Source organism: Brassica oleracea, chromosome C2, assembly GCF_000695525.1.
Source record: "Brassica oleracea var. oleracea cultivar TO1000 chromosome C2, BOL, whole genome shotgun sequence".
In the NCBI taxonomy this organism is placed as follows: domain Eukaryota; kingdom Viridiplantae; phylum Streptophyta; class Magnoliopsida; order Brassicales; family Brassicaceae; genus Brassica; species Brassica oleracea.
The window spans coordinates 21,563,409-21,576,907 of record NC_027749.1 but is presented as its reverse complement, the minus strand read 5'-3'; the positions used below and the strand labels follow the sequence as shown (position 1 = coordinate 21,576,907).

The 13,499-nt window shown below is 37.9% G+C and overlaps 1 protein-coding gene and 2 pseudogenes across 1 annotated transcript; 2 read left to right on the top strand and 1 right to left on the bottom strand.

The window, feature by feature from the left end:
• Positions 1 to 2,442, top strand: part of LOC106323689 — a 16,734-nt pseudogene extending 14,292 nt beyond the window's left edge.
• A 2,830-nt stretch (positions 2,443 to 5,272) lies between these two features.
• Positions 5,273 to 9,240, top strand: LOC106323688. The gene is made up of 5 exons (XM_013761774.1): positions 5,273 to 5,555; positions 7,081 to 7,641; positions 7,762 to 7,988; positions 8,075 to 8,947; positions 9,019 to 9,240. The coding sequence occupies exons 1-5, from the start codon at positions 5,273 to 5,275 to the stop codon at positions 9,238 to 9,240; spliced, it is 2,166 nt and encodes a 721-aa protein (XP_013617228.1).
• A 571-nt stretch (positions 9,241 to 9,811) lies between these two features.
• LOC106323687 lies at positions 9,812 to 11,804 on the bottom strand (annotated as a pseudogene).
• Between the last annotated feature and the right edge of the window lie 1,695 nt (positions 11,805 to 13,499).

The window sequence follows — 13,499 nt, the reverse complement described above, 5'->3', positions numbered from 1 at the left end:
CATCCTCAGACACACCATTGGTTTTTTACAACCCACAGTAGCTGTCGAATCTGTCCAAGTGATCAAAAGGGTCCTCTAGAGCCAAGCCATGATACTTGTTGTTCTCGATCACGTTGAGAAGTCCTGATTTGATCTCAAAGTTGTTGGCTGCTACGGCTGGTGCTCGGATTCCCAATCTATGACCATGAATGTTGTGGCAGTCATAAGTGCCAATGGGTCGAGCTGCTCGCTGTTGATTTTGTGGAACGTTGTTGGCATCATTTTGAGGTATGTCTCCCATATCAGTATCCAATCTCTGCAAGTGAGACTGTTGCTCTTCTTCTCTTCTCATTCTAGCACACTCTCTCTCTAAAGCTCTGATGTCTGCGGCTCTTGGAACTAGGTTTGATGGACCCCTGCTCCTCAAGTTCATACACCTGTAAATTAAAGGGAGGTGAAGAAGGAGAATCAGTAACTAAAAAAAATAAAAATGACTTAGTCTCAAGCAAATGACTAAATCTCAATGTTCAAATCTGCTTAGAATTTGGCAACGGCGCCAATTTTATATTAGGAGTTTTCAAGGCTCCTAAGACAAATGTTGTAGTATAAATGATTGTCGAACCAATTCTAAGGGATTTCAAGCACTGAGAATGCAAGTACTTACTTAATCTAAGTGCAACCGATGATTTTAAAGGTTTTCTAAACTAATGATTATTACTAATGCAGTTTCAGAATAATTAAAATGGTAAATGAGTTGACTTTCTTAACTAAGGAAATGAGAACTCATGGGCATAGGAATTAGACCTTGGGTGATCAAGTTTCGAACTAAGGATGGCAAAGGAACAATCAAACTATCAACCTTAAGCTTAGACACGATTCTAAACCAACTCTATGTCTAGATGAATGTTCATTTACTAACACATTTCAAACAACAAATGTCTTCGGTTGAATAATATGGAAGCAATCATTACTAACAGGTCTAAGGCTATCTTAGCATTTCTAACAACAAATGTCTTTGGCAAAATATGCTAAAAGCTTAGAAGAGTTGTTTCAGGCATTTCATCGAACACCTTTTGGGTGGGAAATGCCTAAAAATCAACTTTTGAGAAGCTAACTCAGAAGATGCATTATGATTACTCTACTAGCAAGGTTTTGGAATGATCTACTCTAAAACATCTGAATTTGAGCAATCAGACATCGCGCAGCGACCTCCAGTAGTCGCTCCGAGAGGTCGCTCCAGGCTTCGGGAGCGACCTGGAGGGGTCGCTGCGAGACGTCGCTCTGGGTCGCTCCTTGCGAGCGACCTCGCTGCGTCGCTCCGGTCACGTCGCTCCGAATGATGAAGACGCGAGCGACCTCGCTGCGTCACTCTGGTCACGTTGCTCTGGGTGATGGAGACGCGAGCGACATCGGGGTGTCGCTCTGCCCAAGTCGCTCTGAAAGGGTGTCACAGCGACTTCACGATGTCGCTCCGGTGAGGTCGCTCCCATGCACTGCTCGTCCAATGATCACCTTTATCACCTCTTTTGAGCTCCAAATGCACCCAGATCGGAAGAGACTCCAATATCTGATAAGGACTCATGTATGCAAAATGCAACCTAAACATGGCTAAATCCTAGTCTATATGATCAAAATGCACATGGGTGAATGGATAAGACAATGGAAATATGCAAGATATCAGCGAGGCACCTCACGTTTGCTGGAAGACTTCAGCTTATAGGTTCTGTCTTGTATAGCATTACAAGTTTCTGGATGTCTGCCTTCAGATTGCCAAACCAGTGTATCCAAGAGATAAATAGTATCTGCGCGGCTTTCTTATGGTCTGGACCAGTGCTCTCAACTCATAAATCAAAGATATCATGGGTTGATGTTTGTAAACCGAAAGATGAAGGTGGGTTGGGGTTGCGCAATCTCACTGAAGCAAATAATGTTTACTGCTTAAAGCTTATTTGGAGACTGTTATCTACTCGATCTTCTCTGTGGGTGCGTTGGATTTGGAAGTATCTTATCAGGAAGGGATCGTTTTGGAGTGTTAAAGAGAGCAGCTTGTTGGGTTCTTGGATGTGGAAGAAACTGTTGAAATTCAGGCCTTTAACTTATCAGTTAACTCAAGTGGATATTCAGAGTGGTTCAAACACTTACTTCTCGTGGGATAATTGGTCTTCTTTGGGAAAATTGATTGAGCTAACAGGGGAAGGTGGTTGTATTGCTCTGGGTATACCTCTGTACACTATGGTGGAAAGAGCTATCCAGCTGTATCGTTCAAGATTGCATAGGCCCCCGGTGTTTAGACAGATAGAACATGAGGTGATGAGATTGAAAAACAGAGGTCTTAACACTTTGGAGGATGATTTTTTGTGGAAGAGGGAAAATGGGGATATTAAGCCGGGTTTTCTTACTTCTCACACATGGAACATTACAAAAAATGTGTCGCCGAAGGTGGGGTGGAGCAAAGGGATCTGATTCTCGGAGGCTACTCCCAAGTTTGTTTTCATAGCGTGGCTTGCTATGCATAATAGGCTTGCCACATGAGACAGGGTGTTAAAATGGAATCCTCAAGCCATCACTACTTGCTGGCTTTGCAAGGTGGAGGATGAAACCAGAGATCATTTGTTTTTTTATTGTCTCTATTCAAGAGAAGTGTGAAAGGGGGTCAATGGTAATCTGGCGGGAAATGGTGGTTGGAGTTGGAATCAGGTGATTCAAGTGGTGGTGAATGGTTTGCAGGAGAGAGTTGCTACTTTCCTTTTGAGATATAGCTTTCAAGCAGTGATCTATGGCCTTTGGCAAGAGAGGAATGTTAGACGAGTGGGAGAATCTTCTCAGCCAGCAAATTGTTTGACTGTTCGGATGGATAAGCTGGTGAGGAATACAATCACCTCCCTTCGGAAGAAGAATGACAGAAAATATGAGAGAGTAATGGAAGTGTGGATGGGGAGGAGCTGAGTTTTCTTCTCTTTTTGAGTTTTATTAGATTGAGTTATGTTTTGTTCTCAGTCTTAAAAAATTAGCAGTATCTCTGTACAAAAGTTTTTTTTGATATGAATAAATTTAAAAATTTTTCAAAAAAAAAAAACAGATAGTACCAGGACTGGCTTTACTGGTTGCAAGCAAACTCGCTTGACAAAGACACCACGTAAAGAGCTTCCACAAGAGAGGATCTTCTTCAAGCATGTGCAGCCATTGTGGTCGAATTTGAGGACCCAACAGACTGACTACCAAATTGTCGTTGCCTCACTGCTGGCTGCTTTCCAGAGCACACATATCTTTCCAGTGTGACCCCCCGTAAGTTCCTACAACATGTGAATGTGACCTTATGGATATCATTGTTACTTGTTACAATTATCTGTCCATCCATCCCTTCCGCTGTCAATGATGTGATTGTTCCATGTCGATGATCCAACTCTAGACTGATGGTGACACACAGTTGGACACCCTCCATTCATGGTCCATCCTTAGATTTTGGAAAGTAAAAATATTTTAGTATAACTTTATTAGTTTTTTTATAACTTATAGATCACTAAATTTATGTATATTGACACTTTTAAATTTGATGTCAAAGAGAATGTTTTATCCGGCTGTGCTAAAGTCCGGTTGTGCCTCAAATGTTCTAAGTTAACGGTTGGATGCAGAGTTCCATAGCTGGAGTTGAGAGTTGCTGAGCCCAGTTGCAACATGACAAGCATCAAGTACCCCAGGTGATGCACAGATACTGTCTCTTCACCAATGCTCAGAAGAACAATAACAAGAACAAGGTTACACAAGTAGACACAAAGAAGAAGCCAAAGACTGATTTTTTTGTGTGTGTGTAGACGATGAGAACAGTGCCTTTAAGACAAAACTTTTCGAAAATTTCAAGACTTTACCTAAGTTACCGTTAGTGAAAGCGAGTTTATTGAGCTTGGAGTGGTACAATGATGCAGAGGAGCTTGAGGAGAAGGTTTTAGGCGGAGGAGGTAACTGGACGAACAAGGAGGGGAGGTGGAGAAGAAGAGGGAGTTAGGACTTAGGACTGGAGTGGAGATATGAAGATGGCGATCCCTGCTCTGAGAAGTCAGGGACGGTGGCTGATAAAATCACTTCCTTGGAGATCATGGTTTGAGAGAATCCCATTGCTAACATTAGGTCTCTTGATTTCTTATTGGGTATGTCTAGGTTTACTTTAGTTGATGTTGATGTCTCATTTGTGTTATCTACTTGCTGACTTGGTTGGAGATGTTCATTGCAGGAAGGAATGGTGACCTCAAAGGTATATCCTTTACCAGCTTAAATACCACTCTGCACCCCCTAGCTTCTTTACTAAGCGCACTTCTCCAGGTTTTGAGTCTTGATGAGTTATAACTTATAATATATATTCATATTAGACATTTGAGTAATATAAAATGTGGTTCTGCCTACTGGATGATGCAAGATTTCATGGTAGTTGTCTGGTTGCTAATAGATTTGATGGGTTATTTTGCACGGTACCATGCATCGTCAGAATCTTTACCATAGTAATTGTTTTTTGTTGTTGGTTTCAGACTATATATTTCATGTTGACAAGCAAATCAGAACAGGAGCGAAACTTGCTTGTGTCAATTATTCTTCGGAATATTTATAGTGCTAATTACTTAGAATGACTCTAATCATGTTACTAAATATTAGAATGACTCTTATAATTTTGTAAATACTAGAATAAATGGCAACACATACAAAATTACTAAAATACCACCCTTCTAAACACATTTACTTATTATAATTTATTAATAAAAATATATACATTATAATTAAAAAAAAGGAAACAAAGAAACCTGTCGGATCTTCTTCCTCACGACACTCTTCCATCTTCATCTCCCACCAATCTCCGACGCCACCATCTCCATCTCCACTCAACCTTCATCACTTCTATCTCCACCGTCAATCTTCTTCATCTCCGTTTTCCTCTACATCTCCATCGAGTTCGTCTCTGTCATCGGTGAGACAAAATAACTCGATTTCAAATCGGTCCTCCACCATAAATCGAGTTACTTGATTCTGTAAGACATAATCTATGCTATTTGAAGTTCCTTTTTGCATAGATTGATTGATTGCATGTTAAATTGTAAAACCCTAATTCCCAATTCAAAATCCCTAATTCCCAATTCGAAATCCCTAATTTCCAATTTCGAAAATTGATTTGGGTTTTCTCTGTTTCTCTATAAACTATTGTATGTTAGTACGAAATCTATGTTAATCGACTGAAAATTAAAACATCAATTGTGCTACTCGATTTCTCTATTTCTCATTTCTTTGTTTTCAATTTCTTTTTACATGTATGGCTTCTTCTTCGGGTTCAAAGTATCCTCGTCGTCTCTATGATGTTGGCAAAACCCCAATTCAGAGTAGGAGCATGAACCATAGTTGTTTCTTGGCCAACGTTCAAACCGTGCTAGAATCTGTTGGGGATGATGTTGTGTCTGACTTGAGGGAATCAGCTGTTGGAGTGATTGTGAAGCTGAAAGAGTTGGAATACACTTGGTCTGCCTCTTGCGTTCACCATTTTCTTGTCAATCAATTGGCCATAGAGAGCAGTCATGAGATGTGGTCGTTGATAGATTGTATGCCGTAGCGGTTCTCTCTATATGAGTTTGAAGAAATTACAGGACTAAATTGTGATCCTTTCGATAAGGATGAGATTTGGGATGTGGAGCATGAAAGTTTTTGGCTGGACATGAAAGTTCCGACTTCAGAAGGTCCTACATTGAAAGAGCTACAAGCCGTTTTAACTATTTGCAGAAATTGGTCTTGAGAGAAGCGATTGATGGTAGGTTTGTTGTGTCTGCTATGCATTGGGATTTTTGGAATTTCGAGCAACAGTAGAATTCCTTTGCAATGTGCTAAAAGGGTGATGGACCCAAAAGCTTTCCAGAGATATCCATGGGGTCGTGTAGGATTTAGCAGCCTTCTTGAGTCTATTAAAGTACTCACATATGAAAGGAAGAAGAGTTACACACTTCATGGCTGTGTTCATGTTCTCTTAATATGGATTTTTGAGTCTGTCCCTGGTCTAGGAGAGAAATTTGGGAACCGGATAGAAGGAGCTGATGTCCCTCTTCTGTCATGGCTGGGGTCTCGTCCGAGTATCAACTTCTCAGATTTCTGTGCCCAAGAAAAGCGAAATCATGGGAAGTTATGAAGAGAAGTATTATTCTTTTAGGGAAGTTGACTAGAATGACTCTAATTAGTTTAGAAATGACTAGAATAACTCTTAAAAAATTAAAATTACTAACAATATTTTTTGGTCAAAAATACCCCCGATTATAGTTATGATCACAAAGTAATATTACAAAAATGCCATTTAAAATTATTAAAAAAAATTCGACGGCAGATTTATTTAACGAAAAACAAATCTATTTGAAGATAAATCTGTTAAATTAAACTGTTGTAAAATTTATATCTGCCATGTATTTGATGGCCGCGTTTTCTGTTACAGCAGATGTTTTTAAGCTAGCAGATTTGTGTGGCCAATTTAATAATGTTGAAAGATTTATCTTTAAAAGTCTGTCATATGTAGTAACCGATTTGTTGAAGTTATCAGTTTTTTTTTGGAAGTAGTCAGAGTTTTTCAACAGATATGTTTATCGGTAATAGAAATAAATTTTCATGAAAGATATGTGTACCCGATTTAAATTTGCGATCGACTTTTGTATACACTTGGTGGCAGATTTGTTTTATTACTGTCTTTGGCGGCATACTTTTGTGATAAATTTTAATTACTAGAGTGGCTAAATTCAAATAATTTTGATTTAATCCCTTAATCTAAATTGGATCCGGGTTTAGATTGATTGAATTTGGTTTTAATTAATTTTGAAATTTGGTTTACAATTATTTTCGGTTTAAATTAAGTTATACCAATTTAGAACCTTGGTTTAAACTAATAGATTAGGAGATCTCAATTTAATTAGGTTTTACGTTCTTTGTCGTCTTCTTCTTGTTACCTTTCACTGAACAAAATGTGGTCCACTTTCATGGTAATTTACAATTGCATCTTTTAATTCATATTGACGGAGTGAATTAAGGAAAACATAATTCTCGTATGTGGGAAGTGGAAAGTTGAGAAAACGAAGTGGTTATTTGAAGTAGATAATGAGCGAGGGAACATATTGGTTGTTGCTAATGAAGACACTCGATTTGAAGATTTTGTGAAAATCATACTTGAGGATTACGGAGTAGATTTTGCAGAAAACGATTTGGACCTGAGGTACGTTTTGCCGAAGCGGAATCTACAAAAACAAAACAACGATACACCACCTGTGAAAATAGGAAATGATCGGCAGTTTCATGCATTCTTGGGTCTTTGCAAAGTTGAGAATGTTCGAGTATGTGTAGAGTTTAAAGTGAAAAAAAATGTTGGGGAAAGAGCTGTCGAAGATCAGAAACAACCCTTAGAAAGAGATGACCTGTTGTGTGAAGACGAAGAAGATACAGCCGAAGAGGGTGATCGATTTGATTACTGTGATGATTCTGATGGAGCGACATCCGATGATGAAAACTTTTCTACATACTGTCTTCCACCAAACCATGTAGAAGAAGCCCCGGGATCTTGCACCAATATGATTTATGCTAGACTCCTTAAAACACAAGAAAGAGAGTCTCCAAAGAGTATTGATGATTTGCGCTCATTCAAATTTGCAGTGGGGCAAAGTTACGATTGAAAAGATGAATTGGAGACACGTCTGAAGATACATTCGGTTGTCAAACGTTTCGATTTTGATGTGGATAGATCTACAACAAAATTGTTTCGTGTTAAATGTTGGTTAGCAGGTTGTACGTGGAATCTTAGAGCTTCCCCAGTAGGTGAGTCTTCAAAGTTTACTATCCGAGTATATGTAGATGAACATACCTGCTCTGTAACAGAACGTTCATCTCGTTCCCGACAAGCTACCCCTGAAATTCTTGGACTCTTGTGCAAAGACTATGTTGGTGGGGTTGAATCATCTGTTTTGCCACGTCATGTTTCTAGTGCTATGAATTTGAGCTTTGGAACCAAGGTCAACTACATTTACGCATATCTAATATAGTTTCTTGTCTGACCTTTACTTCTTTTTAAATGGGCTACTGTTTTTGTATAATGCAGATGGATTACTGGAAAGCTCGCCGTACACTTATAGCTGCTAGAGATCTCGTAATGGGTTCTTCACAGAATGGATATCAGGAATTACCTACTTACCTGCAGATGATTAGAATGTCAAATCCAGGAACTTTAACTCAATTGGAAGTTGATACAAAAAACAGATTTAAATACTTATTCCTTGCATTCGGCGCTAGCATTGCTGGCTTTCCATTTATGAGGAAGGTTGTGGTGGTTGATGGAACGTTTTTGCAAGGAAAATACAAAGGAACGCTTCTGATTGCAACATCACAGGATGATAAATTTCAAATCTTTCCAATTGCGTTTGCTGTGGTTGACACAGAGAATGATGAATCATGGACATGGTTTTTCCGCCAACTCAGCCGTGTGATACCAGATGATGCAGGATTGGCGTTAATCTCTGACAGGCACAAGTCAATAGAGAAAGCTATTGCAGTGGTATATCCATTGGCAAGCAGGGAAATTTGCACATACCACTTATATAAAAACATCTTGTTACGATTCAGAGGGCGTGATTTGTTTGGATTGGTCAAAAGAGCCGCCTACTGTTTTAGGTTAACTGAATTTCAAGCAACTTTCGAGAGAATCGAAGAGTTAAATCCAGATTTGCATGCTTACTTGGAACGTGCTGATGTACGTAAGTGGGCACGAGCTCATTTTAGAGGTGATAGATATAACCTCCTTACAAGTAACATAGCTGAATCCATAAACAAAGCTTTGTCGGGTGCTAGAAGCTTGCCCATTGTTCACCTTTTGGAGTCAATCCGATTAATGATGACACGCTGGTTTGCAACAAGAAAATATGATGCTGAGTTGATGAAGACCTCTCTGACGCGTGGTGTAGAGAAGGTGTTGGAGGTAATATATTTGAATCAGGTTATTTGTTTCGTTAGACTTTTTGCTAATATTTAAAGCTGTAACATTTGCAGGGCAGGATACCTACTTCTAATGTACTAAAGGTTCAAGCAATAGACAGCCATCAATCACAAGTGACAGGAGTCTCATCATTACATGTTGTAAATCAGATTGAGAAGACATGTTCTTGCCGTAGATTTGATTTGGAGAAGCTACCATGTGCCCATGCTATAGCCGCCGCGGAAGCTAGAAAGATATCACGTATATCACTTTGTCACCGTTACTATCGGAAGTAGTACCTTTACAATGCATATTCCAATGCAGTTATGCCGAAAGATGATGCTGTTCCAATTCCAGATGAAGTTGCAAAGAAAATCTGTTTACCACCTGATGTCCGTCAACCACCAGGAAGACCAAAAAAATCAAGACATAAATCTATTTTGGAGAAAGTTGCAGATAAAAAGCGGCCAAGGAAGGAACACACATGTAGAATTTGTAACCAGACGGGACATAATTCTAAAACATGTCCTTTTAAGTGATTTTTTTGATCTAGGTTAGTGTTACATTCAGTGGTATAATCTTTGGTGTTGCATTACTTTCGCACTTTGATACTTGGTGTTGCATTACTTTTGCACTTTGATCTTTGGTGCTGCATTACTTTTCATTTACTTTGATGCTTTAATCATTAGTTTCTGATTGCCATAATATTATGCAAGGCTTATCAAGTTATACACAATACGATAAAAACTGAAATACTACAAGTACTAAAATAAAATCATCCAAGTTATACATAATACGACAAGTACTGAGATATTACAAAAAAAAAATCATCCAAGTTATACATAATACGACAACAGACATCAACATTTAAATCGATCCTTCAACATCAACCTCTTCATAGATCTCAGCTGCCAACTTCATTCTTTGTGCTGGTATGATCTCATCACTTAAGCCATGAAAATTACATCCAATAGCCAGACATTCAATGTACTTCAAAGAGTACACACCACAATCTCCTGGGTCATCATTCCGGGGAACATTCTTGGGCCTACGTAAGGCAAACTGCTGCTCAAACTTCTTTCCTTTTGTTGGAGGCAGCATCTTGTTAAGAATCAAAGGAATCATTTTCGTGAATGGCCTGAACTCTTCCTGCAGGTCCTTATGAGCCTTCATCACATCCGGAATACAATCATATACATAGATTGTTGACTTGAGTAAATCAATGTGTAGAGCAACCCAGTGGTTTCCATTAATATTTTGGCAGAGGAACAAGCTGTCAACATCTTTAAACCACTTCTTACCAGTCACAAACTGCTCCGGGTATTCTCCGTTGAAAGCCTTGCTGTACATATCTGACAACTCAATTGAGTTCTTGTCCTGTTTCTCAAAGTCATTAACCCATGATTTCACAAACCACCGATCTAGAAATGCAATTCGACGGGAGGCATATGGAGAAGAGGATTGCATGGAACGTCTGTGAAACATGAGCATTGCTGCGGCAAGCTGCTGTAAAAATAAAAACAACTACTTAAAATCTGTAAGCCATTACTCTAGTGAAGCCACATAATCAGATTAGAAAAACTCACTGAATCACACAGCCAGCCGTAATTTTCAGTTGGCCAGACATTTCTTGGCACCATTATCTTTAAGTAAAACTTAGCGCTAAACTCACCATAGCCAGATTCCTCTTGGGCCCTAAAATGAAAAAAAACAAAGCAATCAAGCACCATATATATGAAGATAAGATGGAAGATAATAAGCAAGAGAAGACACTTACAAATCTCGCTTAATGAAGTCCATAACTTTCGTCAATTTCTCTGACTCGACCTTAGCAAATGGGTCATAAGACACAGTAGATGGAGTGACACCAGTGATTATACGCTTGACAGTTGAATTCCCTACGAACGGCCATTGCTGAGTCTTCGTCAACTGGGGTTTTCTTCTACGTGTAGGCTCCACCAAAATTGAAGTAAGTGCTTCGATCGCTTCTCTACACTTTTCACTCTTTTCCCACTGCAAATGCTGCTGCCAGTCTTTTGAAGAGATGGATATGTCATTCAGTTCTGGGATGACAATTGCTTTTTCCTTCTTCACTTTCTTTAGTGGCACTTCATCTTTCTTTCCTTTCTTATTCACATCAATGGTCTTACACACCTTCGTCTCCATAGCCTTACTTGTTTTTTTCTCCTTCTTAACAACACACTAAATTGGTAAACCATCTTGTGAATTTATCTTCTTCTCAATCATCCATGACTGTGTAGTAGAATACAAGTGTTAGTGATATTAATTAAGAAAATAACAAACAAGAACAGTCTCAAAAAACATACCAAGGCATTGCTAGAATCATCATCCTCTTCTTGCGCAATGGAGTTGTGATCATTGGAGTTAGCCACATCAGTATGAATGTTTACATAAGCCTTCTCTTTCAGATTCTTTATGTCTTCCACCAACATGGCAATCTTCTCCATTATCTCTTTCTCATATAAACCGACCTTAGCATCCACTTTAGCTTGTATGGTTGCGTCCAGTTTCTCGCTAACCTTGTCAGCTACATTAACATCTATTCTATCTATTTTTGCACTAAGGTTCTTAACCGATTCAACCAACCCAAGTATAGCGATGTTGTGAGCTACAACCTATAAGCAATTCACAGACCAAAAGAACAGTTCAGCCACATGTCAAAAATAACAGGTTTTGATACTTATTCATTTAGATAGCTACATACCATATCTGATGCGTGACAACCATCAACATGCTCTTTGTCCTTCTTTCGCTTAGTAGAAGTACCAACATCAATGGTATCTGGAACAACAGGTGGATCCACAATATTTTTTCTCTTCTTGGATTTGGTAGCAGCCATTACTTCCCAATACTGTGGCTGCTACCAAATCCAGGAAGAGAAAAAATATTGTGGATCCACCTGTTGTTCCAGATACCATTGATGTTGGTACTTCTACTAAGCGAAAGAAGGACAAAGAGCATGTTGATGGTTGTCACGCATCAGATATGGTATGTAGCTATCTAAATGAATAAGTATCAAAACCTGTTATTTTTGACATGTGGCTGAACTGTTCTTTTGGTCTGTGAATTGCTTATAGGTTGTAGCTCAAAACATTGCTATACTTGGGTTGGTTGAATCGGTTAAGAACCTTAGTGCAAAAATAGATAAAATAATAAGTTAATATTTACATTGATCAATATAAACATAATTTAATAATTGAAAATTAAATTTTTTTATATATTATAACTATAGATTGTAACTGTAATATTGTATTTTTTTTATTTTTATTCACGATGGAGTATTTTTAATTTTAAAACACTTTCAAATAGTTTATATTTCATTATTTTACACTTAAAATGCATTGAAATTTGAGATACATAGTTTTTATACACCAAATTATTGGATAAAAACAATTTTGAATTTGTGAAATTTAATCAATATATAACCTTACAAATTAATACTTTTCTTATTTTTTATATAAAACGTAATTTGAAATATATAAATCTAAAAACATCTTTTATAAATTAAGAAATCGGTAAATTAATAAAATAATATAGTTTTGTCATTATTAATTTATAGAATTTTTACGTACATATTATATTATATTGACTTTTGATGCAGTTCCCCCTTTGTATGAGCAGGCGTGCGAGTTCGAGTTTAAGTTCAAGTTGATATAGAAGTAATTGGGTGGTTAGTTAAATCATCTCAGATCTTTAATTGAGTGGTGATGATTAAGACATGCTTAGATCAAGTCTAACCTTAAAATCCTTCTCCTTTTTTTTTTTTGGGAGGTAGAATAACATTTATTTTAGTACAAAAAAAAAATTTAGCTACCCCAAACTCACAAATGTATGTATTATGGGTCAAATCAATCAATATAAACCAGTAGACTTTTATATTAATATATTAATGACTCATAACATACATTTATATCCGGCAACAATTACAGCAAAAATATATCACAACTACTACATTAAGCATTTATAGACATATACTTTAAGAAAACAATAACTTATTAACACTACTACAAGAAAACAGCGACATACTGAGGGAAAAAATCGTCGGTATATCGTTGGAATAACGTTATTTCGACGACATACCGACAAAACAAGTCCTCGGAAATAACTCTTCGGAAATTCCATTCTCCTCGGAAATCCTTCGAAATTTTCCGACGGAATTCCGAGGAAACTCCGAGGACCACCAGTTCGTCGGAAATCTCCTCGGAATATACCGAGGGAGAACGTCCTCGGAATTTACCTCGGAAGTTCCGACGAAATGTTCCTCGGAATTTTCATCGGAAAATTCCAAGGAAATGAACCCTCGGAAAATTCCGAGGAGCAAGGGTCCCCCGGTATATTCCGAGGAACATGTCATAGCCCGCCTGTTGTTAATTCCGAGGAAAATTAATTTTTTTAAAATTCCGAGGAAATGAACTCTCGGAATATACCGAGGGACCCTTGTTAGTTAATATTTAAATTGGAAAATATAAAATTAAAATTAAAATTTTAAATCATATTAGTTAATATTCAAAGTTGTACAAATAAAAATAAAACA

Excerpts from the sequence above, each read along its gene's own strand:
- LOC106323688 (XM_013761774.1), top strand. The coding sequence starts at position 5,273 with ATGGCTTCTTCTTCGGGTTCAAAGTATCCTCGTCGTCTCTATGATGTT. Across the intron at positions 7,642-7,761 it reads CAAATTTGCAGTGGGGCAAA|GTTGTACGTGGAATCTTAGA; the intron begins GTTACGATTGAA and ends GTTGGTTAGCAG. Across the intron at positions 7,989-8,074 it reads ATTTGAGCTTTGGAACCAAG|ATGGATTACTGGAAAGCTCG; the intron begins GTCAACTACATT and ends TGTATAATGCAG.